The following is a 24,350-nucleotide window of genomic DNA, read 5'->3' as shown; positions in this document are numbered from 1 at the left end:
GCATTATAGTACGCAAACACACATGACCCCACCACACATGTCATGCAAACACAACTTACTTTGAAGCAAATTAAGAAATGGACAAATCTAGACAAGATTATGTAGTTCCTTGCCTTCTTCCACTGTTGTTCAACCCAAGGGTTTTTTTAACAGGTAGCCTTTTCGGTCACAACCTATTTCATTAATACTTGTGCCTCTTATACCATATGGATTTCTGTCTCTCTTAGGTTTATATCACGATGAGAATTTTGTAGCACCTTCATGGCTTGAACCAGAAATCAGAAATTGCTGACCCAAACCACTGTACCTTTACAAGCTCAGTGGGAGCTGTTTGTCATTGTATGTATCTGTTCAATCCAAGGCAAGTGAGGGAATCCTTGGTTATCCTCCCATCCCCGAAAGAAGTAATGCTTTCTACCATTTCTCTGTCTCACAAACTGACACTGTGATCTCTGCTAAGGAGCACTGTGTCAGGACATCACCACTGCCATTCATTAGTTGCAGAACTGGGATGCAGGCCTAACACAAATAGCTACCAGTGGTACTACACATTCTAGCATACGGTATATGAAACAATCATCATAAATACGAGCTCCTTTTAGCTCAGTAAGCTTCTATAGCTAAAACAGGGAGGATATGAGGAGAGCAAATTGGCTGTGACATGCAAACACAGAATGATACTGGAAGACACAAGTAAAACAAATAATTTAAGTAATAAATCAATTACTGACAACATGTAATGGTACAAAGTATTTTGACTTACGTAAGGACATAATTGACACTCACTATGCAGTGAGGCCGTGATGAACGGCTGTTATGCACAATGGTAGCGTAGCTCTGTACCCAAACCCAGCCTCCTTGTTTGGACAGTAGTCGATAGTACTTGGTTGTTACTTGGCCTTTCACCAACACTGTGAGTAAAATACAAAAAAAAAGCATTTCATATTGCTTGGAGTTACGACCTAGAGATGCCCTGGAGAGATTTATTTGCAAGGGAGGGATTTTTCTCCCTCCTCCTCCTCTCTTAGATTTCCTTCTCCCACAAAACTTTAAATAGCTTCTTTGCAAAAGTATCTACCCTACTTCTTTATATAGTTTCACAATGTCACATTGTTGTTTACAAATAATATGGTGTGAACTATTAAGGTTAGTCTTCCATTCTTTTCCCGATCGCCCTACTCTTTTCTGCTTACTTTCTGCAAAAGCATTTTCTGTTTCTAATCTTCTAACTGAAAATGAAAAGTTCAAGGCAGCAAAAGTATTTTCAAGTGGACACAACTTTCCAGTGTGTTTGGAAGCACTTTTCATATTCATTGCTTGAAATACAATTGTGTATTTTGCTTTGTATTTTATGCTGTGTTGCTATGACTCTTTTTTCCTCTGTAAGCTCTACATTTTGAAGGTTGACTTACTTAAAAGAGCAAAATTAAAATGTTATTTGGTTCGTAAACACACAAATGAAGGCAGAGCCAGAGGGATAAATCAGTTATTAGAGAAATTTCACTAGAAATGTAACCCTCTATGCAGCCTGAATTCTCTGTGAACAAAAACGTTTTGGCATAAGGCTCTGCTATAATAGGAGTTGTGTGGCATCTTTAAATATTTAATTTAGCCACAAATCTCTCTGGTTCAGTGCCAGGCATTTATCTAATGATTCACCAGAAGATAATTAACAGCCTTCAACTATTCTTTTTCTTCTGTAAAAGCCTGAAGCATTTGTTTAGGAAACGCCATCTTCTCACTCTCCTATGCAATAATTTATTTTAAATTAGAAAATAATCTTGATACTCAAACTATTGCAAAAAAAATAATTAAAAAAAAAGATCAATAGTAGAAATTCCTTGTAGCTTTGTATAATACATGATGAAGGAAAGAAATTACTGCTTACAAATGTAGGGTTTGTTCTACACTGAACTTGTTATCAAAGCCCAGCCTCATTTTGTTCTTTCAGAATATGTGCTTGGTGCAGAAGCAGGTATACAGTAAGCCAAAAAAACAGCAGCTTTCTCTTTCAGCCAGACCTACTACAGCAACTGATCACTTGAAGTTAAAATATACAGACTTATAATTAGCATTTATATGAGATTCTTCTGATAGGGAGGGCATCCAATATTAAACCAAGAACAAAAAAGTAAAAAGTGTGTAATCATTTTTTATTTGCTTTATTTACTAACGAATCATATGGCTATCAGTCATTGCTGGGGTTGGCTTTTTTTTTGTTGTTCACTTGTTAGTTGGGAGAGCGTGCGTCTGTAATTTCAATAGCAATTAGAGATTGCAATAATTAGAGATTGTGGATAATGTAAATAGCCCAATGGAAGCCTGACAAACAGAAGCAAGATTTCTTCTTCTTGGTAAAAAGCCCTTTAAGTCCGTTGCATATGAGCCCTCCCTCTGGACAGTTTACTCTCTGCACAAGGCAGAACACATTTAGGCTTTTCTTCAAATCCAGACAGTCTCCCTAAGGAAATCAAGATCTTGCTGAATGATTATAGACAGGTCTTTCTGGAAGTATCAATTCTTCTTCCATTCTCATAGAATCATATCACAGAATCACGGAGTGGCTTAGGTTGGAGGGGACCTTAAAGATCCAACCCACTGCTATGGTCAGGGCTGCCCCCCACCAGCTCAGGCTGCCCAGGGCCCCATCCAACCTGACCTTGAGCGCCTCCAGGGATGGGGCACCACAGCTTCTCTGGGAAGCCTGTGCCAGCGCCTCACCGCCCTCTCAGTGAAAAATTTCTTCCTAACGTCTAACCTAAATCTCCGCTCTTTTTGTTTAAAGCCATTCTCCCTTGCCTTATCACTATCTGACCATGTAAAAAGTCCATCCCACCCCGATTGTAAGATCCTTCCAAGTACTGGAAGGCCAAAATGAGGTCTCCCTGGAGCCTGCTCTTCTCCAAGCTAAACAAGCCCAGCTCCCTCAGCCTGTCTTCATTGGAGAGGTTCTCCAGCCCTCTGATCCTCTTCGTGGCCCTCCTCTGGACCCACTCCAGCAGCTCCACATATTGCTTGCGGTGGAAGCCCCAGGCCTGGACGCACTTCTCCAGATGGGGCCTCATGAGGGCAGAGCAGAGGGGGACAGTCTCCCTGCTGGCCGCCCGTCTTGTGATGCAGCCCAGTATACAGCTGGCCTTCCAGGCTGTAAGGGCACACTGCTAGCTCATGTCCTGCTTTTTGTTCATCAAGACCCCCAAGTCCTTCTCCAGAGGGTTGAATTATAGGATATGGCATCCATTTGTTCAGAAAACAAGATTAATAATAGCATCTTGCAGGATGTTCAAAAACCAATCTTTGCTGCCACCAGACCACCACTGTTTAGAGCTTGAAGTTTCTGTGTATCAGACTTTGCCTCATACTTGCAGATGTTCTTTCTCATGCCTGCATTTCTACACAGAATACTCAGGTGGAGGGTGATAGAGGGTGCATGTGTACAGATATTGAAAAAAATAATGGGTAAAATGTATATAAGTTTATAAACAAACCTACAAACTCTGTAGATGTATATCCTTTTTAAGTGCAATGTATCTCACAAAGATAAATGTATTGTGTTTCCTACTCACAGTCAGTGTAACAATGCCATTGAAGCCTGTTCTAAAAATATTTGTTAATAACCAATAATGTGCCAATCACAATGTTTCTTGCCCTTCTGTAATCCAAACTGTACAGTTCTAGAAAATGGTGCTTATATTTTCGCCCAGATCACCTAACATATTTTTTCTAATGTGGCCTCAGTCCTTCAAAATGGAATTTAATGGTCTGATGTTTCGCTAGCTATCACAAAGTTCTTCCAGATGCTTTGGGACCAGTTTTGACTTTTCTTTCTCTCTAATTCTTTTTTTTTTTTTTTAAATCCCTGTTTTAGCTCTCCAGTTAAGACTGGACTTTAAAAGATGTAAAAACCACTGAGGACTGCAGTGTTCCACTTTCCTTCCTAATTACAAGGATAAACCAGTATTTCCCCTGGGACAGAGGGAGGACTCCATGTCTCCTGCATTTTTAGCAATCCGGGGAAGGCCTGACCTTGACTAAGGGACAGTAGCTGTGCTTCTGATACAGAAAATAAGGTCAATTTCCATTTGACTCTTTGTTAAATTATCCTTATTTGATACTGATTGGGAAACCTCAGAAATGGGAGAGAGGTAAATCCACTACCAAGAAGATCTGTGTATGCTCAGACTTCTTGGTGGCCTCCACTGCAATGGGATGGGAAGGATTCAGTGGCTTTACCCTTGGCTCTGAGATATGCAATTTGTAACTGGGTGTTCCTCTGTTGTGGTTTCCTTCTCATTTACGAGGCAAGCTGAAAAAGACATTGGGCTGGCTGGGCTGGTCCTTCTGGTCTGTCATAGATATCTATTTTAAAAGGCTCCAGCAGGCTCACGGGCATACGGCTGGGAGTTGCCAGCCTACGTTTCAAGATATCACTAAGAGAAATGGAATTCCTGGTTCCACACTCGAAGCCGTTATTGTTTTAGTGTCCCTGGCACACACAGCCTTGTATGTCATCGGTCCAGCCCTTGAGCAGTATGGTCAGGGGATGGTGCCCTAGCAGACTCTGCAGTTCTTTTGCCCTCTTAAAAACTAGTGCAATTCTGCCAAAAGGCTTGATTGCTGTGGGAGCAAATTCCATGTCATGGACAGTAAGCTGTGCTCTTCCATCAGATAGGTTCTATAAATACGTAACTTCCAGGAAGCAGCAAAACAGTTTGGTGATGACATCAGCTGGGGCTACTGCTTTGCCAAAGCAAAGATGTGACTCTTGTACAAGATTATAAAGTGGAAATCATGTGGGGTGCTCAAAGTCCTCTTCATAAAGAGATGGTGGTAGAAATGAAGGGATTTCTCCAAGGCCAGAAAAACAGTGTCTATACTGGAATAATGGAATATTTTGTCTGTACTAGAACAGCTTCTCTATCCTGTCTCTTAGAATCCAAGATTCTGAAAGGCAAGGACTCATTATTTGTGTGGCCACATTTCCCCAGTTGAAAACACTATGTATATTGATGGTGCTGTAGAAATAAATAACACTATTTCAAACATCAGAAGCTTTTTCATAGAACTGGAAGAAAATTAAATGTTTAAAACAGGAAATACTGAAATACTGTTTGCTGCCAACGCACCTTAGGCAAATATTCACATGTATATTTTCCTCATAGTCTGTTGTTCTTGTTACACTCCTTCTAACTTGTTCCCCTCACAGTTTCTTTTGTCTTGTTCTCCGTGCTGCCTAACTTAAAGTTCACTAGCTTCAGGTCTCCAGTTCAGGATTTTTTTTTTCTCTTAGGAAGGGCAATTGGTTATTCTACTTTGCTGTTGCTTTCCTTTTTTCCTTATTTTTTTTTCTTAATACCCTTATTAGGTGCAAGATGTTTCTCTCCAGATTTCTTCATCAGACGACACTTAATCATCAGATTGTTTTATTGAATGATACGTCAAACCTGCCAACGTTTTACTGTTCATGTTCCTCAGACATTTGCTGATGGATGGTGGGGAGTTATAACAGTGCTCCCCAGAGAAAGTTTGTACACTTTACATCTGTTTTAATAATTCCTATTACTTAGTATTTTGACAATGATTCTGTGCTGTTCCCACTGTTGACCAAGCTCTTTTTTTTTTTGCTTCTTGGTATGTAGCTGCTTTGAAACTTTCATAAATTTCTATGTATGTATCTCGTATTTTTCTTCTGATTCTAAACTTTTCAATAATTTATCTTTGTAATTCCAGTAGAGTAGCTAGAGAACTGCTTTTAGTTATTCTGTTTGGTTAATGGTTTTTTTTTTCTTTGTGTGTGGTTTGGTTGTGGTTTTTGAGTAATTCAGTAAACATAATGTGTCTCTATTTAGAACACCAGTCATACACAGGTCAAACTAGCAATTGAGCTACAAGTCTACAGCGTACACAGAGCTATCCATGACTCTGCTCTCAAATGGACAAATTATTGAGCAGAGATGATTGCAGCTATACTGGAAGCATCTATATAATTGTTGACATAGGTATTTTTAACATTTGTGACAAGAAAGTATGATTTTTTTATAGGTCAACATTCACAACCAGATGCAGAGGTTAGCACTACAGAAAGGATGCCCCCAGTGGATGCGAGGGAGATTACACACACTGCAGTATGTCCTGGTCAGTCTAGCTTTTAGTTTGTAATGCAAAATCTTCAGTAACATTATGGTAAATATGAACTTGCTATAAAGGCCAACTTCTTCTTTCCCAGGTGTAGCATACACTGCCATCAATAGAATTAAGTACTTGGAATTTCAGCACTGGTTTGTGCCAAATACAATTACATCCTCTTTTATTTTCCAAATCCTTGTGAACATCCTGAAGTAAGGTAAAGAACCAACCTCACAAAGCCTAAAAGAAGGATTTGGTTCCTGCTGTTTTCAGTCTGCAGGAACAGTCTGGAAAAAAAAATCACTAACAATTGTTTTTTGGATTTCATCTTTGCATTGTATGGGCTGCAGCAGACTGAGCCAAGTCCAGATTTCAGCTATTCCCTCAATTTGCTTCTCAAATTAATGCGCTACTGAATGAACTACTTCCCAAGTCCAGATGTTTGAAGATATGATTAGTGTCTCTGTTGGCAGATGGGGGATTATTAAATGTGTTTTTTTTTTCCTGACACTCCATTCTCCAAACCTCATGCACATGCTATTAATGAACATTCACTTCAGGATTTTGGGGGTTTGCATTCACTTCAAACATGGGCTGCTTATTACAAACATGTTTCAGAGGAATGGGAAGCTGTTGCATAATTTTTCTCTTAACAGAGACCAGTAAACTCCAGATTTTCCCCTCTTGCTCACTCACTGCTCCTTTGTATTTTTTTCCCTTCAGGAGTTCACCACCCAGAATCAAGTCCACATTTTCGAAAGAGCTCAGATCCTTTAAGTCAAAGATAAAAGTGGCCGTATATATATACATTTTTTCATAAGCACAGCATATTGAATATTTAGCTTATTTGCAGAAGTAATAGTTTCCTTAAGTGATAGCCAAGCACTTCTGAAAATCAATCTCCAGTCAAGATTTTGAAAGCTTTCTGTTCTTTCCAATATGGTGCCTGTTGCCTGCAAAACTTCTCACTCTGCTTAATAAATTTCGGACTAGCATTCTTTTTACTTACAGAGATGATGAGCATATCGTAAATGGAACACATCACAGCCATGAACATGGTGATAGAGGGTTTTTTCTATCAGATCTTGGGGTTCATATCCAGTTAATTCAGTCACTCTAGAAAAGGAAGATTCCATAATAAGCAAAATCTCCAGGAATATTCAGTTTTATAAACTTAGCATTTAATTGTGCCAACAAATCAGGTACCTAAAAACTGCAGGACAAAATATTAGTTTTGGAAACAGAATCCTCATCTTTGTAAGAAAATAAACCCTCTCAACCCAGCCAAAGCAAGGTGCAGCTATTCCCTGGCCAGCCTTACACATAGACAGGAAAAAGAGTTCTTATTTCAGCTTTGGGCTTTTGCCACTGCCCTGCATGATCCTTTATACAAAGATCCAGTTGAGGAGCTAGTCACGAAACAATAAAACTACTCTTGTACACCACTGACAAATTTTCATTTGCTTTTGCAAACATACAAGCATAGCATGTATGTCTGTCCATAGAGGCTGTGATCATGGTCTATAAATAAATTCCAGTTAATGACTAACAGAAGAAGGAAGCAGCTTATTCCAGCTAGAAATGTTGAAAGACAGGAGCTATGAAGATCACAAGCTAAGAAAAGGAAAGCTGAAGCTAGACTTCAGAAAAACTTCCTCACATGACAAGAAGTGAAAGAAGAATGAGAGGATTTGAGACGGCAGCATCTCTGCAGATGTTAAAGAATGAGGCTAGAATGAGTCCAGATCTATACTAGGCCACACCTGAAGGTCACCTGAGAAGTGAAACTTCATGATTCAAAATGGACGTTTTTATTTATTTAGCACTGTTGCTTGAGAACAAAATACTTAAAGTACATTATGCAACTTGGCCATAATTTGGCTTGTTTACCAAGTGTTGCTGGGGGTGTTTTATGCTGTCACAGGCTTTCTTCATCTAAAACAGAAGACAAGAGGTGCTATGCAAAGGTGCTATACATTAACAAGCAGCACAGTCCATTGGCAAGTGATCTGTAGAGTAAAATGGTTAGAGCTGAGGATCTTGAGTCCGAATATCTTAATTTTGGGACATTTTCTTGTGACTAACTCTAGACTGAGTCTGTGAATTGAAAGCTTTATAGTAGTTGGAGTGCCTTAGACATGTTGCTGGAGGTTATTCTTCTAGTTTAGACTCATCTGGAAGCAACACAGTTCACATGCCTAATGCATCTTCACGACATGAACTGCAGCGCAGTGAGTGGGGATGGTCAGGACATTTGCTTCAAAAGGACGCTTCTGGTTTGAACTAAAACACTTGTGTGGATACACTCTGTATCAAAGACTGACACTGTGGCATCTACAGAAGGGAATGCAGAGGTCTCAAGCAACAGGTGTCACCGAGGGCTGCAGATAATGCAAACTTTCTTTTTATTTATTTATTGGTAACTACTACGCATCTTATTTACTCTTGCTCTAACACTAAGTAATCAAATGCACTGCACAGAGATTTACGTTCTGCTTGGGAGACAGCATGAGTGGGATTCTTCTGAAGGAAATCAGAAAACAAAAAAATAGCAACCAACGAACGAACCAACAAACCAAATAAACAAACAAAAAAAGCCCAATGCCTCCGTGGTCTAATTTATTACCAAAACATTAATATCTACCCTAGCTATACCTTCATCTGGGAATGTCTTGCACACCTGTGCATCAGGGACTGCTAATGCAGAATGAGCGCAGGTGTTTATGTTGCTGTGTGAGCGTATGCATGTGCTTCTCCTCTCCAGTGTGCCCTATCCTTCCTAGCTTACAATTCTAGGGGCCCAAATTCTCACTTAAGCCTACCAGCATAGTGAAATAGTTGGTGTAAAGTCCTGTTCAGATTTTGGTGTTCCTTCTGAATTTTCTGCAATTAAAGCAAGGGTGGCAGTTCATCCTGCCCACTTAGTTGGTGAGTACAGAGACAGTTAATCCAAACTCAAACAAACAAAAAGCCACAAACTCAAGCCAGGTGTGAACTTCTCTGGAAGTGCAGCCTTACTTTGAATTTGGTCTTCACATGGGCCAAACAATTTTAAGATTTATAGGAACACCCAAACATTAGAAATATTTGAATCTAGAAATGAACATAGCTGCTTGACTTCCTTAACACAAAAACAACCCCTCAGAAAGTCACTGCAGGGAGATTGGGCTCTGAGGGTTGTTGTGTGTGATGAGGCACAAAGAGAAAGAAACAGTTTGCCCTAATGATCAGTTCTTCCCTCTACAGTATCTTAAAGCCTTGTAAACTATGTCACAATGAAAAAAAAATGGGTGCAACGCCAAAATCAGAAGTTACAGATCTCTCTAAAAGAGAAACAACTGTCTCCTTTTTCCAGTTACCTCGGCAAATAAACTCTTGCACATTTTGTGTTGTATTGAGTATCTAGAAAGACTTACCTGTTTCTTTCTGTGGCTATGATACTGGCCTGTCTGCTCTGTGACTTACACCTAAAGATCTAGCAATGCTTTTCCTTGCACAGATACCAGAAGCAAGCCTGAAAACAGTTTTGTCTTATTCCTTGTATGCCCCTAGTCTGAGAAAAAATAATTTGGTTTGCTCAGCTGGGAAAGCAAAGGGCTCTAGCAGTGTTTAATGCTCCTAACCGTCCTGTGTATGGATGACGCCCATCTGCTCTTTGGTAAACACAGCTATGCAACAGTGCTGGTTATTTCTATGCTCCTGTCAGCACCTCTGGCTATACTGTCTCCTCTGAAGACACTTACGTCTTCAGGCAGTTCCTCTTAGGCACATCATTTTCCTTTTTCCACAGGCAAAGACATGTTGCTGAACTCCTTGTTCTTCTTTGTAGCTGTTACATTAAGCAAAGCATGCCAAGAAAAAAAGCGCAGAAACAACCACGTCTTTGTATTTGAGCAGCTGATGTCCCGCTATCTCATTGACTTAACACGGAAAAAGAGCGTGTTCTTCCATGGCTGGCCTGCCATGAAAAACTTCCCCAGTCTTGGATACAGTCTTTTTCACTCTCACATAAATATCATTTCTGCTTCTTACAAATCTGGCATGACAGGGAAATGGGAGAGTATGTGACATACTGCTCTGTATGTAGGGATTTTTAAAGAACGATTGTCTTGTCAATGGCCAAATCTGTTATATTGTCTGGGAATTGGGCCTTTTCCCTCAAGGTATCTTGAACTGTACTGTACAAAGGATCATTGTATAGTAAAAGATACCATGTTTTCCAAAAAAGATGAGTGAGTCATTTCACAGTTACTTCAGTTCTGGTTTTGTGCTCTCCCCTTTTTAGCCGGTAAGTGAGCTACATCTACTGGGAGTAGATTCTCTTTCCTAAGCAATAGCCATTTTTCCAAGTTTTCTTCAGGAATATTGTGTTTTCCTGTGGTATCCAATGGAATTCATTTTCACTCCAGTAACCACAATTAGTACAGTTGGTTTCATTGTTAAGGCATTAAACTAAGGTACAGAATACTCTGTTTTCTTACTACTTTGTCAAAAGCTCTAGATGACCCTGGCAAGTCATTTGATCTCAACATTTTTGTTGCCACCATTTAAATTATGGGTGATGGTGCATACATATTACTTTCACTAGGTTTGCTTATTAAAATTTATGTCCTTCAAGGTAAACATTTTTACTGTTCATCTACATATTAATCACAGCAAGACTTTACATGACTCTGAAAATGTATGTAGCTATCAGTTAAAGTATACAAGCTCTTTTACGTTGACATTCAAGACAAAATATGGCCTGTCTGGTTACCCGAAGGGCTTTAAAGACCCACATGATCTTTGTCTTCTAGGTCAATTTTGTGCTGCTTTACTTTGTCATGGCAATTTTGATTTCTTCAGAATCACAGAATCACAGAATTGCAGGGGTTGGAAGGGACTTCTAGAGATCATCGAGTCCAACCCCCCAAAAAGAAACCACTGTAACCAACTTAGAACTTTTGACTTTGAAAACATTTTATGCCAGAAATGAAATAGCTGCTTACCTGGAATCTAAGAATATTAACTTTAAGTCCAAACTTGCTCTGAACATAAACATGTTGCTATGAAGTTTGATCTCAGTGATTGCACTGGGAGGTAAAGATTGACCTACAGCCACCAGTCCAACGATTTGGTAACAGGAATCATACAAAGACATGTCGAGCATATACTGCCGTATCTTCAAATAGCCACTGCAGTGGATTACCTGGCATGAGAAGAAAACACACTCAATATCTGATGACAAAGGGAGAGGCTGTGAATCAGCTGACCACCCAGTTTCAATGAGGCTGTAAGGAAATACACCCTTACAGCACAACTACTGCATAGTCTGTTAAGGCTTCAGAATTGTAGTTAATTTGTAAATGGAGATTAAAACACAAAAAAATGCAATTTTTATATTTACAGCAAACATGATTAATCCAGTGTTAGAACATGTGCTCTTAAAGATTATCTACACTGTTTTCTAGTTTTAATTTTAAACTTTCTTAGGTATAAATTTCTTGTTTGTTAATCAAAAATATGGAAGGTGCTATTTTAAATGACTCAGATTCTCTCTCTCACACATACACATATATAGGTATACGTAAACATCAACGTACTTTTAAATAAATTATTGTTCTGATGAAAAACACACACTTCAAACAGCCAGTGGAAATTAATGTATCACATCTGTAAAGACTAGAGGTTATGTGTGCAAATGCACTGGAAATGAGTTTTAAATGACCTTTTAAATGAACTTTTCAGTCAAGTTCAGATGACATGTTTTTGGTGTGTGACCAAACCCAGGGTCTTGAGACCAGATTCCTGAATTACAGTATACAATTCCTAGTCATAACAATGATAATTTCAGTGTTAGCCTGTAAAAATACATAATGCCATCTAAAGAGAGGGGAAAATTAAAAACCTGGGGACTCTTCTGCAAGATAAGATTTTTTTCATATATTGTTAGTGTCTAGAAATTATTTGTGCTCCTGCCAATTTTCTACTTCAAACAGCAGGCAGGACACTTGTCTGAGCTTTGTGGGGAATCAGAAATAATTTATGCACATCCTTCAGCGTAATTTCCTTATTTGATTCACTTTTAAATGCATCCAAGGTAAAGGAATTCATTTCCAGTGTATTTAGAACTCTGAACGACTTACTGAACAGTCACCTATAAATAGACTCCTCCAGCATAACCTCCTTCCTCACCTCCAATAAGCAATATCAAAACTTATTTACGATCTTCCAGCAGATCCTATTAATTCCCAGTTTCTCCTGCACTTGAGCTATTCATATAGTATGTTCAGTAGGATTAAGTTTTGACTCTAAGTACAGTCAGAGAGAATAAATTTAAGCCATCATTCCTCTAAATGAATACATCCTTACATTCTCCACTGTTTAAACTTGTGATAATGAAGAAAAAGAGAAAGACTATGATTCCTCTGATTACCAGCCATACATGAAAAAAAAGAAAACCATACAGTGATACCACCACTGAAAGCTCTACATTTTTACCCGATTTCAGATTCTGCTTTGAGACAGAACGATTTTTGTTAGGAAGCAGCTGAGCAAACAAGGGCTCATATAATGAAGAATTGTCAGCATAGCCAGGTTTATAACAATGTAAATAAGCAGATAAATGTCTGGACCTCGAATGCCTTCCTTAAACAAGATCTGCTTCTCTTGCATGCTTTTCTTTTTGTTTTTGAATGACTCAAACAAAACAGATCTTCACCAGGGTGTTTGTGAAACATCCTTCTCTCCTGATGTTTAAGTGATAAAATTTTACTGTACAGCTCAAAGAGGAGCAAACGTGTACTGTAAAGCTGAAAATAAGAACTACTTGTATGGCAGATGTTACTGTAGAATTTCGGTATATGCTGTGCCTTTCTGGTTTCATGTAGTAAATATAAGATGAATGCAGGCAGTGGGATTTGAAAATGAACTTGGTAGATTAGTATGACTCAAACCCTGAGTTGATATCAATGATTATTTATGGCAACATTCTGATCTCGTTAATGTTGAGGCAATTCTAGTCAGGCCAATGAGTGACCTGTACAGCTGGGTGGCTGCTCAGAAAAAGCACAGTAAGATCAAGGCAGAGGGAATGTGGGAAGGCTTTCAACTTCCTGTGTATGGAATCCTGCCCCACCTTCCTCCACTTCCATAAGGGAACAAGACCTGAACATGCACTCTCTTTGCACCTCATGGGTGTTCTCCAGACCCCAATCTGGAACATCAGGGGATCGGAATATGGGAATGTGCCACAAAGCAAACTCCTGCTCACTGTGTGAGAGTCTGGAGCTACATTATTGAGAGAATATGCATCAGCACTTTTGCATATGTTCTGATTCTTTCCATCAAAGACTTTCCTTTCAGCTACACACAGTTAAAACCAAGCTGACTAAAAAAACTTGTCTCTCATATATGTGAAAATGAAAGTGTATATGCATTACCTTGTAGCCACTGCATGTCAATCCTGCATTCCTCTTGGCTAGGACACACTTCATTCTCAGGAAAAATGATCTCTCAATTTCATATTCTGAAAGCATAAACCACAGTGCTTATTTATTACTGCAGATTTCAGAACTGCCCATAGCATTGTCTTTGATGATTTAACACAAGTGCTTCTGCCTCGGCCTTAGACAGCAATAGAAGTGGAATGGAAAACTCTAGTTTTCCACTCAGTCTCCACCCTTAGGATTTATTTTACTTTGATGTTAAGATTCTCTGTGAAAGTTGTACAAGTCTCGAAATTTCTGTTTTTAACTACTCTTCATAAGGTCATCACCTAGTTTCTGAGCAGCTGGGTACCTGCCTGTATTGTTAAAGGGAAAGAAATATCTCCTTTGGCGTGTAAGTAAACCAGGATCCTCTTCAAGGTAATAGCAGAACAAAAAGGAAGAATATTTATAGTTTTTGTTATAATTTGAATGTATGTAGCTAGTCACACCCAGGCTGGTGAAATGCTGGCCTCCATATGCAATAATGTTACCTGTTGCACTGACTTCCAAGCTGTACTTGGTAGAATTTTCTTGAACAAATGTATTTATGAGTAAAATCAAGGAAAATTTTGAAGTTAAATATTGCTCAGGTACTCTTGTGAAAAATAAGCTATTACTCTCTTTAACAGTTAGCTATTCTCTTTAAGAGTTTAGACATCACTGGTTGTTCTGACTTTGTATTATTGGAAATTGCAGTTCAGAAGAACATAATTATATTAGGAAAAGAAGACTCATTTGGTACTTATGTGAATGGAAAAATCAGGGAACCTGAGGGGTTTGCAGATTTGTTGCAATATGTATTATTTTTTAAATTCCCACAGGGTTTGACACAAAACCCACTGTGATCAGCTGGAGTCTGCTTTAATTTGATTTTACTGTTGAGTTGTGTTTCTGATTTTTCTGCATCCATCATCCAGTTAACACCTCTTAGCCACACACCTGCGGTGGTTGAGCCTCAGATCACTACCTGGAAACCAATCAACTCTCTACGTTAAGTTCTGAGTTTAAAGATCTGAAGATACAACCACAGAAAAAGGACTTGGCAAGAGGGGAAAAGAAATGCAACACACAGTGCATCTCAACAAGTACCAGCCTTCCAGAGTATTTGAATTTTCCATTTGTCTTCCTAATGCAAATTAGATCCATATGGGGAAAAACAGGCATTCTAAATGAAGTGGTGCATCTACTATAGACTTTTACATACATACAAATGTATAAATTTTGGAGGGAGGAAACCATGTAGTACAAATTGCTGTTGCTCAAGTATGATCTCATGAAGAAAGAATGAATCTGAGATTTAGGTGCAATTCATTTTTTTTTCTTAATACAAATTTCTACAAATTTTACTGGTGCCTGCTCTCTTCCTGCTACAGTCCACCTCACACAAAATAAAGACAACTTTCTCTCTTCAAGGGTATCAAGGGAGAAAAATATTTGTTTTCAGCAATGAGGATTAAAAAACGAAACATCTTCAGGCATGGATTGAGTTGCTAGAATTCTTATATTCTTTTATTAAAAGAGATGATTAGTGAAACTAGAACCTTGTCAAATGCCCTGCCACAAGACCCAAAGGACCTCTTCCAGTAAAAAGCTCTTTCTGGTTATTATTCTTTAGTTGCTTCCTTCCTTTTTAAATATTACTACAAACACTGCTATAGAAATACTCAGTTCCAACTTCACTATTCCAACAGAAACAGGGTTATGTTTATAGTGTGATCTTTGCATCCCTATAAAACTATAGTAACACCCAGACTATAAGATAGTGTTTCTTTCCTTCATTGCTTAAAATTGGTGGTTATCTCCCTGATTTCAGTATCACAGATTGTAAACAATAAATCCTCCTGGAACACTAGCTCGCTTTACTAGCTACAGGCTATTTAGAAAACCAAGAAAGCAATTAAAACAATTCAAGGTCTAGGATGCTGTGCAGTATAAGACAGCAGAATGAAGAAGGATAGAGTCGTGCCCTAATAGTAAGTAGTATGGGGAGGGAAGAGTGATGGAGTTGTAATTTAATGGTAGCTGTATGTGATTTGTGAGACTGAAAAGTAATGATTAGTAACTTTATTCTTGTCTGTAATCAGGTGAAAATTATACAACTATCATTTAATAATGATGTATTTATTAGTTTTGGATCACTGAATTATTAGGTTTTAGTTTTGTGTTACTGGACCAACAAACATCGGTCTCTTTAATCAGTTACATCTCATGTTTGCTAACTGAAGGGGAAAGAGTCACCCATGAGGTAACCAGGGAGTTACATAGGAGCTCCCTGTTTGGAGAATTGAGCTAGTTGATATGAAGGTAACTAAGCAAAAGGAGAGAGAGCTCATGTGGCCAAGCAGAACCTGGAGCCTACTCACCATACTGTTCTTTAACCTAAAGAAGCTGAAGAAATTCATATGTGATGATGATAAGCAAACCTCCTGGGCCGTAACAACCATAACAGAATTCCTTAGTAATGCAGCATGCTCCCTAATGTAGATGGATGCAGAGCATCACATTTTTAACCAGTGAGCTGGGCTTGTTATGTGGCAGGTTAAGGCTAATGGTTGTTTTGCACTGCCCCGTGGATGATGTGCGGGTACTACATGGCATCTCTCATGTTGATTTCAGAATTGGAACTGAAGAGTACAAAAGCTACCAGAGAAAGGTTCTTTGTGAGAGTGTGTAAAATCCACTACCAAGCCTTGTGACTGATTAACTGGCAAGAAAATGGTGGGACAAGGCCATTCATATTGCTTATGCTTACGTGAGCACAGTTGGTGTGCATGGGGTGCTTATAAAAGCACTGTTCTGTCCATGTCGATCTGCTGTTGGTCAGTTCTGTGTGTGTTTATGTGCACCTACTGGGAATAAAACCATCTCCAGATCTGATCAAGAGATTGTAAAATATAAAGGAGAAGTAAAGCCAAAACCCTCTCATAAAGAACTTAAAAATGTAAGAGTGTGAACAGTGTGAATTAGAGTTCATATAAACTGATACTTTTGCTGGTGTGAATCCTCAGTGCCCTTAAGCGCAGCAGAAGGCAGGTAACAAACTGAAAAAGAACTGAAGTAAACTTGTCACTGTAAAGATGATTGTGAAATAAAGACTCTTGAAATCCTGCTGGATACTGACACACCCGTCAGTATAATGCAAAACTTGAGTTAATCACGTCCAGGCTGTACTTGGTGCAATTAAGAAGGCCTGCTCTGATGGAAAGAATGTAGAAAGCAAATGGGGTACTCCAAGGTTTAGAAAGAAAAGAGAGAAGCTGAATCATGTAACTATGTAAGCGCTTTGCTCTTAAAAACAGGAAGAATCTTAGGCTATCAAGAAGGTAAAAGGGCTGAAATGCAGAGGAAATCAATCGCTATTGGTTCTTGTGGAGTTATATGTTGAGAACTGTGCATTAAGCATGTATATATGAGACTTTGAGAGAGAATTATGAATAGTGAAATATTATTATTGAACAAGGAAACAAGTAATAATGAAGAAAATTAGCCTTCTTAATCGTTAGAGAATACTTACACTTGTCTAATAATTGAAGCTTAACCACTGTATTTAATTATTCCAAATGCTAACTCCATATATGCATTGCTGTAACTGACATTAAGACCTTTGTGTTAAGTGTTAAAACAATGTAAAGATCTGCGTATAAATGTAGAAACTACTTATTTAAACTGAAATATAAAGCATGTTTTTTGTTACAGAGAAAAGACTAAACTAACGTGTTGCAAGCGTCAGCTAATAAAGGATGGGAAATAAAATACTACTGAGTTAGACAAGAAGTTCCAGCTGAGTTCGCACAAAACAAACAATCAAAAGAGAGAAGTAAGAGGTAAAACTGCATTCAGCATAAAGGCACTTTCATCAAAGCTGTACTTTACCACTGCACCTTTGCAACACCAGGAACTGAGTCCAGTGTACAACTTCATATGTAAACTCAGATTTGTCACTGCCAGAGGTATTGTGTATTGTATTGTCCCACTGGCTATGGCTTCCAGAAGGAAGCTAGAATCCTGGAAAACTGACAGCAAGCTGCAACCAAACATCACCCTGAAATACAAGAATCTGTTAAAACTGGGGACTGACAGTGAAATTCACTGTACCTGACTGATATGAGACATTCATGGAATAGTCTCAAAATCCAGCCACATGGAAACGGCAAATTTTGCTGCACTGCATGAGAAATTTCACTGCTGTTGAATCTCTTAGTGCCATTTCTCTCAAATACCCACTATTCCAGAAAGTTCACCACATACAATGAAATGTGTCTGTTTAATTGCACCTTCTCCAGCCCTTGCCATAGCTGTCTGTAATTCTGAGAAACAGCTGTGTATGTCTGCAAAAGTTTTTAATGCAGCTTTCCTATTTGGGTGTAAGTACTGCAGCACGGCACTGCTCCTCCCATCTTTACCCTTACTTTCCATGTCCCTATCTATTTTTCTCCCTTTATCTGAATGCGACTTGTTTCCCTCTCCTAAACAATCTAAAAATAGTTGGAAGATCGATCCTTCTTTTCATAAGTGAGTTTTTCAAAGTTTTTACATTCTTCTGTTCAAGCTTTTTCAGAAGACAAGTTAAAAAGCATTTCCACATCTTGTACAGCTAACAAAGAAACCTCTTCCCCTACTTCTAAATTGCTAAGTATCTTGAAATGCTCTCATGATAGCTCCTTGGGAAGAGGGCCAAGCATCTTAGTACAGATTTTAACATTTCCCAGAGCTTATTGAAATTGTGTTTATCTACTACAGGAATTAGAGATGAAAAGCAGAGCTTTAGGATTCTTTCTAAAAGTTCACTCTCCCATTTTTGGCATAGTACTTTTCTTGATCCAGTTATGTGAAATGTGATCTCAGGTCTATTTTCTATTCTAGACATTTCCAATACTTGTTATAGCTTGGATTTACTCACGATAGCAAATTTCTGATTTTTTTTTTTTTGCCCTGTGTCGATGTTTAACATTTGAAAGTGATCGTCCTCTCCCCATTGCTCCACAAACTGTTACTGAAATCTAAGTGATTGGAAATACTTGGAAATAATAACCGATGCATGTAAATCACTAGTTTTTATCAACATGATTATATACTTCTAGCAGATTTCTCTGTTTTTTTTTCCTATTCTCTTCTTCAGAAGAGTGTAATTGAGGTTAATGAGTTCCTGACTTTTTCGATATGTCTACTATCAGATAGTTTAATAGGCACTGCATTTGAAGTATCGTTTATGGGTTTTATAGGGGAGGCGCTGCAAATTAGAGTGCATATCCACATCCGAGATAGTAATTCAAATTTATCATTCTTTATTTTTCAAATTCTGTTTCCCTTATCAGGTTCAGAGAGATGCTTCTGTTCCACTAATATATGACTATATGACTTGGTCATCTTACAGAGGCTTCCTTTCTGATGTGTTGCTACCACTTAGTTGAGTAAATTCCGTGAAAGCTGTAAGTGGTGCAGAGAGTAAGTGGCCCAATTCAAGTCCTACCCCAACTCATCTGTATGTTAACACCTTCACAGAGCTGAAACACAGCAACATGTGAATGAGAATGTGGACAGACCTTGTCGTCTCTGGCCATACCAAAGATGTATTTCTTTCTACAGCTCTTAACATCATTTCTATAAAGTATGCCATCTCAGTTATCCCTTTTCCATGCCTACTATATCATGCAATACATTTTGACTGGGAGCATAACTCAAGAATAAAAAGCCTGTTTCTATTTTACAGATATGTACTTTTTACTGTTGTAAACAGAATAAATGTCATGGTACACAAAATGAGTTTTGCTGTTTTGGATAAAGAAATGGTGTGTGTGTTCTCTTATATCACACAAGGCTGTCAAAAAAAATTCTCCAAGCATTTTTATGACGGTACAATTAGTTTTATGGAAGTCAGAATTGTCCATCCCTGGAGGTGCAACTATGAAATTCCTCTTTGTTTTTTAATCCATCTCTCTTCTCTTTTGAAAGAAAGCAGTCACAAAGTTCTCTGGTTTGCATGCTGCTTGTACTGAGGACTGAGAAAAGATCATCATAATTTTTTCCATAGCTTCACCTCTCATGCCTTTATTTTCTGTAAGGCAAAAGCTATTGTTTTACACATCTTTCCCAAAATTCCCACATTGAGACATTAGCAAAGTATGGCATCACTTTGCTATAGAACCATAGTGTAAACTGACATACATATGCACGTAAACTGCACCCTGCTGCACCATGGACTGTTTTAAAAATGTATGCCTTGCCTGTCACTAGGGTAGATTACAATACAGCCTTAAAAATGAGGGCTTTTGACACAGCTAATGATATGCCACATCAATTTAAGTCTTGATTCTTGTTTGCTCTGTAGGGCAGCTCGTGTGTAATGTCAAAGATCAATTATAGTATGGGAAAAAGAAACTATTTTGAAATGGCACACCTAAACTGAAGCACACTGTTACCTACTTCTGCTTTCCCTCTCACAGCTTGTTCAAAGGCGCATGCATTCCTTTGGTGTCAAGGCATGAATACGTGATAAACTGTGCTCTATGTCCCTGCTGAATTGTTTTACAGAGTGGAAACATAGATAGCACAAGCTCATGTCTGGATGACACTTTCCTGCCAATCCCCCAAATACTCTGCATATTTTTAATCTTTCAGTTGGTTATTTTCATTTTACCTCCTCTACACTATAACGTTGCACATGTTCTGCTCTTATTCTTGAGTTATCTGCAAAGCATCTGGGTCCCACACAGCACAATGCTGACTGAAAGAGCATGCAAACTTCTTGGCTAGCTTCTTTTTTTTTTTTGAGCATAACAAGGTTACAGTTTTTGTGAGACACAGGAGAGACAAACGCCACAATGTCCAGCCCTTAATTCTGAATGTGGGTGACCCCAGCTTCTAGAACATGAAAGATGTAAAAGCATTCTAGGAAGTATGCCAAGGAGGTGCTTGTAGCTCACACAGTTCTAGGGATGTCCTTGGAGCTGGGAATCCAGGGCTGGCCAACAGGTCAGGGTAAGAAGGGGCCTGCATATGCATTTGGTGGATTTCCCTTAGACAATTTCAGAGCAGACCTTTAAATGAGCTAGTAGAAAACCAGGAGCAAGACCAACACTGACCACCATCTTTATTATCACTGTGCCAGAAAGAACAGTGCCAAAGTGAATCTCTGAATAAAACTACTCTGCAAAGTGAAATATTTCATGCAAAGGGATATATGAAAACCACATTCCCTTGTTCTTACTTGGTATGTGTGGTCAAAACTGGATTCCAAGTAAAAGAGAAAAAAACAGATTATTTGCTTTCCCTTCTTCCTGTTAACACCATAACATCATATACACACATGCAAGTTACAGGCTGAAGTGTATATCTTTGAGAATAATCTGTCCTCTTTTTAATAAATGGGTGACACCTGTTGAATGATAAAATATGTCTTACATTGCAAAAATGTAGATTTTATATCCATAGATAGCAAGGTCCTATGCAAATACTAAGTTGACCACTGAAGTTTGTGGACTGACCTGGTTTGTTCTAGTAACCTTCTTTCTGTGGTAGAAAGAAATGTGTTCTGTTGTTAACCTTGTCTTTGAGTTCCAAGCTTGCAAAAGCTGCCCAAATTTCCTCCACAGCTCGATATTTTGTTCTGTGCTCTAACGGTATCCAGAATCCTGTCAGTGTTGCAGAGAGCAAATTGTCTCAATTATCATTCCTGTGATCCAGATGCAGCATTTGCTAGGATTTGCCCAAATCTTCATTTGCTCTTACAAGTGATGCTTCCAAACTTGTTAGAGAAGGAACTCAACAGGGCAGTAGGTGGAAAGGTGAATTCTAACTTGTAGTCTGAAGCATTCTGTTTTTGGTACACTTTTCTGATAATTGCCATTGGAAAAAAAGAGGTTTTTAGTGGGGTGCCAGCAGCCTGCCCTCTTCCACTTTTGTACGTCCAAAATAATAATGTTTTCTAGATTTCCCTAGTTTAAAATAACACATTACCAGCAGGAACATTATGATAAGCCATTAGCCTTCAGGAACAGTTTTCTCATAAAATACTTTTAAATGAATCAAAACAAACAAAAATCCTACCAACTTTTATCTTTTTGCATAGGTGCTACTATAAAAAAAATAATCTTTAAAACAATGTGAAGAAGTATCTTTCCAGATATACAATGTTCTATTTATTCCCCTATTTTGGTATCATACAAAGTGTGAGTAGGGAAGATGGTGTCCCTCGAGAGGAAAAGTGTGGACTGGTATTTACTTCTTAGCTGGAGTGAAACAGTGCCCTGAAAACTGGAGAGTCTGACACAGTGCATTCCATACTCCTTGTGTTACTTACTTTATGATTATAACAAATCATATAAAAATTACCCAGTTGCTAGCAGACAACTAGTATGTCTGATAACTACAGTATCCCTCTTTCCTTTCTTCTACTCTGGGGTATGTTAATAAATTGCTTTTAGCACACCATGCCTTGATGTGCAAGTCAGCAAAGGTTGGGAAGCTGCAGGTATTTTAAAGGACTGAAATCCCTGAAAAAAACACATGAAACCAATAAAAGACACATTAAGTCAAATCAGTTGGCTTCAAATACACACATGGAAGAGCAGTATCTGGTGCTGAATCCCTCTCAGTGTTGCTTGCTTGTCTTGCACAAACTGCAGCACAAATATCTCTTACTTATCTTGCTTGTTTGCTTGTATTTGGCTGCAGTGATAACAGATCACCAGTCATTCCCAGATTTAATTATCCTGATATTTCATACAAAAATTTCCTTCTTTATTCTTCTAGATAGATTTCAGGAAGGTAAAGCATTTCCTGATAAACTCCTGTGGTTTTTAACTCTAGACAACAGTTCTGGTACAATCCTCCACATTCAGCCCCTGAAAGTCAGACCCTATTTCAGATACAATGACAATGCTTATTGCCTCAGAACAATGTACCTATTAACAATTGCTTCTCAACATTTCCAGCATTGTACAGCCCACCATGCTAGTACCAGAATGCTTTGCTGCTGAGCTGTAGCAGATCAGACTTTCTAGCCTGACAGTCATTTAGTTCCATGCTAGATGTGAGGTGAAGAAAGAGGCAAACTCCTCACATGCCTCCAAGGTGTTCTGGAGCTACTGTTGATCAGGCAGAATTTGCATGGGCACCACAACCTTTTAGGTTTCCCACACTAAGCAGGGAAAGATAGGCAGCATGCACCGAGTCTCTACAGTCAGTCATAAAGGTAACAACCTTGCAAACTTCCAAGATGGAATAACCTATCATCCCCACAATCTGGAGCACAGCAGTACTGCTCGATTACTGCCCTTCTTCTCCAGCAGGAAAATCTCATCCAGTGGACCCAGCCTGTCAGTTCCACTACTGGAAGAAACAGAAAGGAGAAGCTTCCTGAACTGCAGGTGCTCCAGGAAGGGCAGCATACATCAGAACAACTTCTCCATAAGCTAAGAAATCAGTTTCTTAGCACTACACCATTGAACAACTCTCAGATTCCTGTTAATAAAATACTGCGTATCTTAGGATAGAGGTCCAGGAGTCCAGATATCAAACTATCCAACAAATATGAGTGGTATAGGGAGTGAGTGGCAAACTGGGTTGTAAGGATTCACAGGTACGGAAATAAACCAGGACACAGAAACGTGCTGCAGACTGGAAATATACTAAGCGGTATTTGGAAAGAAGTTAAGGACCAATGAAGTCATCTGAAATCTGACCACTGCCAGTACACATCATTTGGAAAAGATATCAAATTATTTTTTCTCTTCTTTTTTTTGTTCTTTTCTTTCTTTTCTCTTTTCTTTTCTTTCTTCCTTTCTTTATTTTCCTTTTTTCCTTTTTCTTTTTCCCTTTACTTTTTCCTTTCCTTTTTCCTTTCCTTTTTTTTTTTTCCTAACCCACCCCAGTTGAATATAATGGATTTATTTAATGGATTTATTTTCTTACAAGTGCACAGCTAGCCTAACGACTTGTGTGAGATGATTCACCAAGGCTTACCCTACATTTATTGTTATGTGAGAGAGAACATTTTTCCCCACCCCAGCCACCCTCAGAAAGACAGTACAGCTGTTGGCTTCTTTCACAGAAAGGGATCAGTACATACTGCTTTACATTTTCAGTGCTGGTCATGCAAGTAGGAAGGTAGCTTAAAGACTTTGTAAGTTAAAGCTGAGATTCTCCAAAGCCTCCACAGATCATGGAGCTTCTGTTTTTCATTGAGTCATAGCTTAGAGACTTTAAAGGCCATAAAGGAACATTAGATTATAGGTCTAACCTGTACATTGCAGTTAATTAAACTTTGGTCACTCACTCCTGTGCTGAACTCAGTAACTTCTGTTTGCCTAAAATGTATCTTCTATAAAATGCATATGCCCTTGATCTGAAGACATCAAAAACAGAAGAAACCACTGCTTCCCTCACAATTTTATTCCCATGGTTAATCAAACCCCTAGTTATAAATGTATGCATTATTCTAATTTGAGCTTTTGAGGTTTCACTTCACAGTCATTGGTCCTTGATATGTTTTTTGTTTTTTTTTCTTTTAGAACAGTTATTTAGTTCCCAGTATTTTCCTCCCTTGGAATTATGCATACACAGTAATCAAGTCACCTCCCAATCTCCTTTTTGATAAACCAAACAGACGGTGTTCTTTCATCCCTCATTATAAGCCTTTCTGTTCCTTCAATCATTTCTGTGGTTCCCTTCTGTACTTTCTCCAATCTTTTTTTCTTTTTTTAAAGTAGAGAACAGAATTATACAGAAGAATCTAGTGTCCATTTCACAACACCA

The 24,350-nt window shown here is 38.6% G+C and overlaps 1 protein-coding gene across 2 annotated transcripts in view; it reads right to left on the bottom strand.

The window, feature by feature from the left end:
* SIM2 (single-minded family bHLH transcription factor 2) overlaps positions 1 to 24,350 on the bottom strand; it is a 54,312-nt gene that overhangs the window by 12,155 nt on the left and 17,807 nt on the right. For both annotated transcript variants that reach the window (XM_021405337.1, XM_021405332.1), the window contains exons 5-8: positions 13,548 to 13,633; positions 11,115 to 11,314; positions 7,136 to 7,242; positions 764 to 911 (exon numbers count right to left, since the gene is read on the bottom strand). In XM_021405337.1, the coding sequence (XP_021261012.1) occupies positions 764 to 911; positions 7,136 to 7,242; positions 11,115 to 11,314; positions 13,548 to 13,633 (541 nt within the window). The remainder of the gene's footprint in view (positions 1 to 763; positions 912 to 7,135; positions 7,243 to 11,114; positions 11,315 to 13,547; positions 13,634 to 24,350) is intronic.

This window comes from Numida meleagris, chromosome 1 (assembly GCF_002078875.1).
Source record: "Numida meleagris isolate 19003 breed g44 Domestic line chromosome 1, NumMel1.0, whole genome shotgun sequence".
Classification (NCBI taxonomy): Eukaryota; Metazoa; Chordata; class Aves; order Galliformes; family Numididae; genus Numida; species Numida meleagris.
Note: the sequence above shows the minus strand (reverse complement) of the source record. Positions and strands in the feature narration are given on the sequence as shown.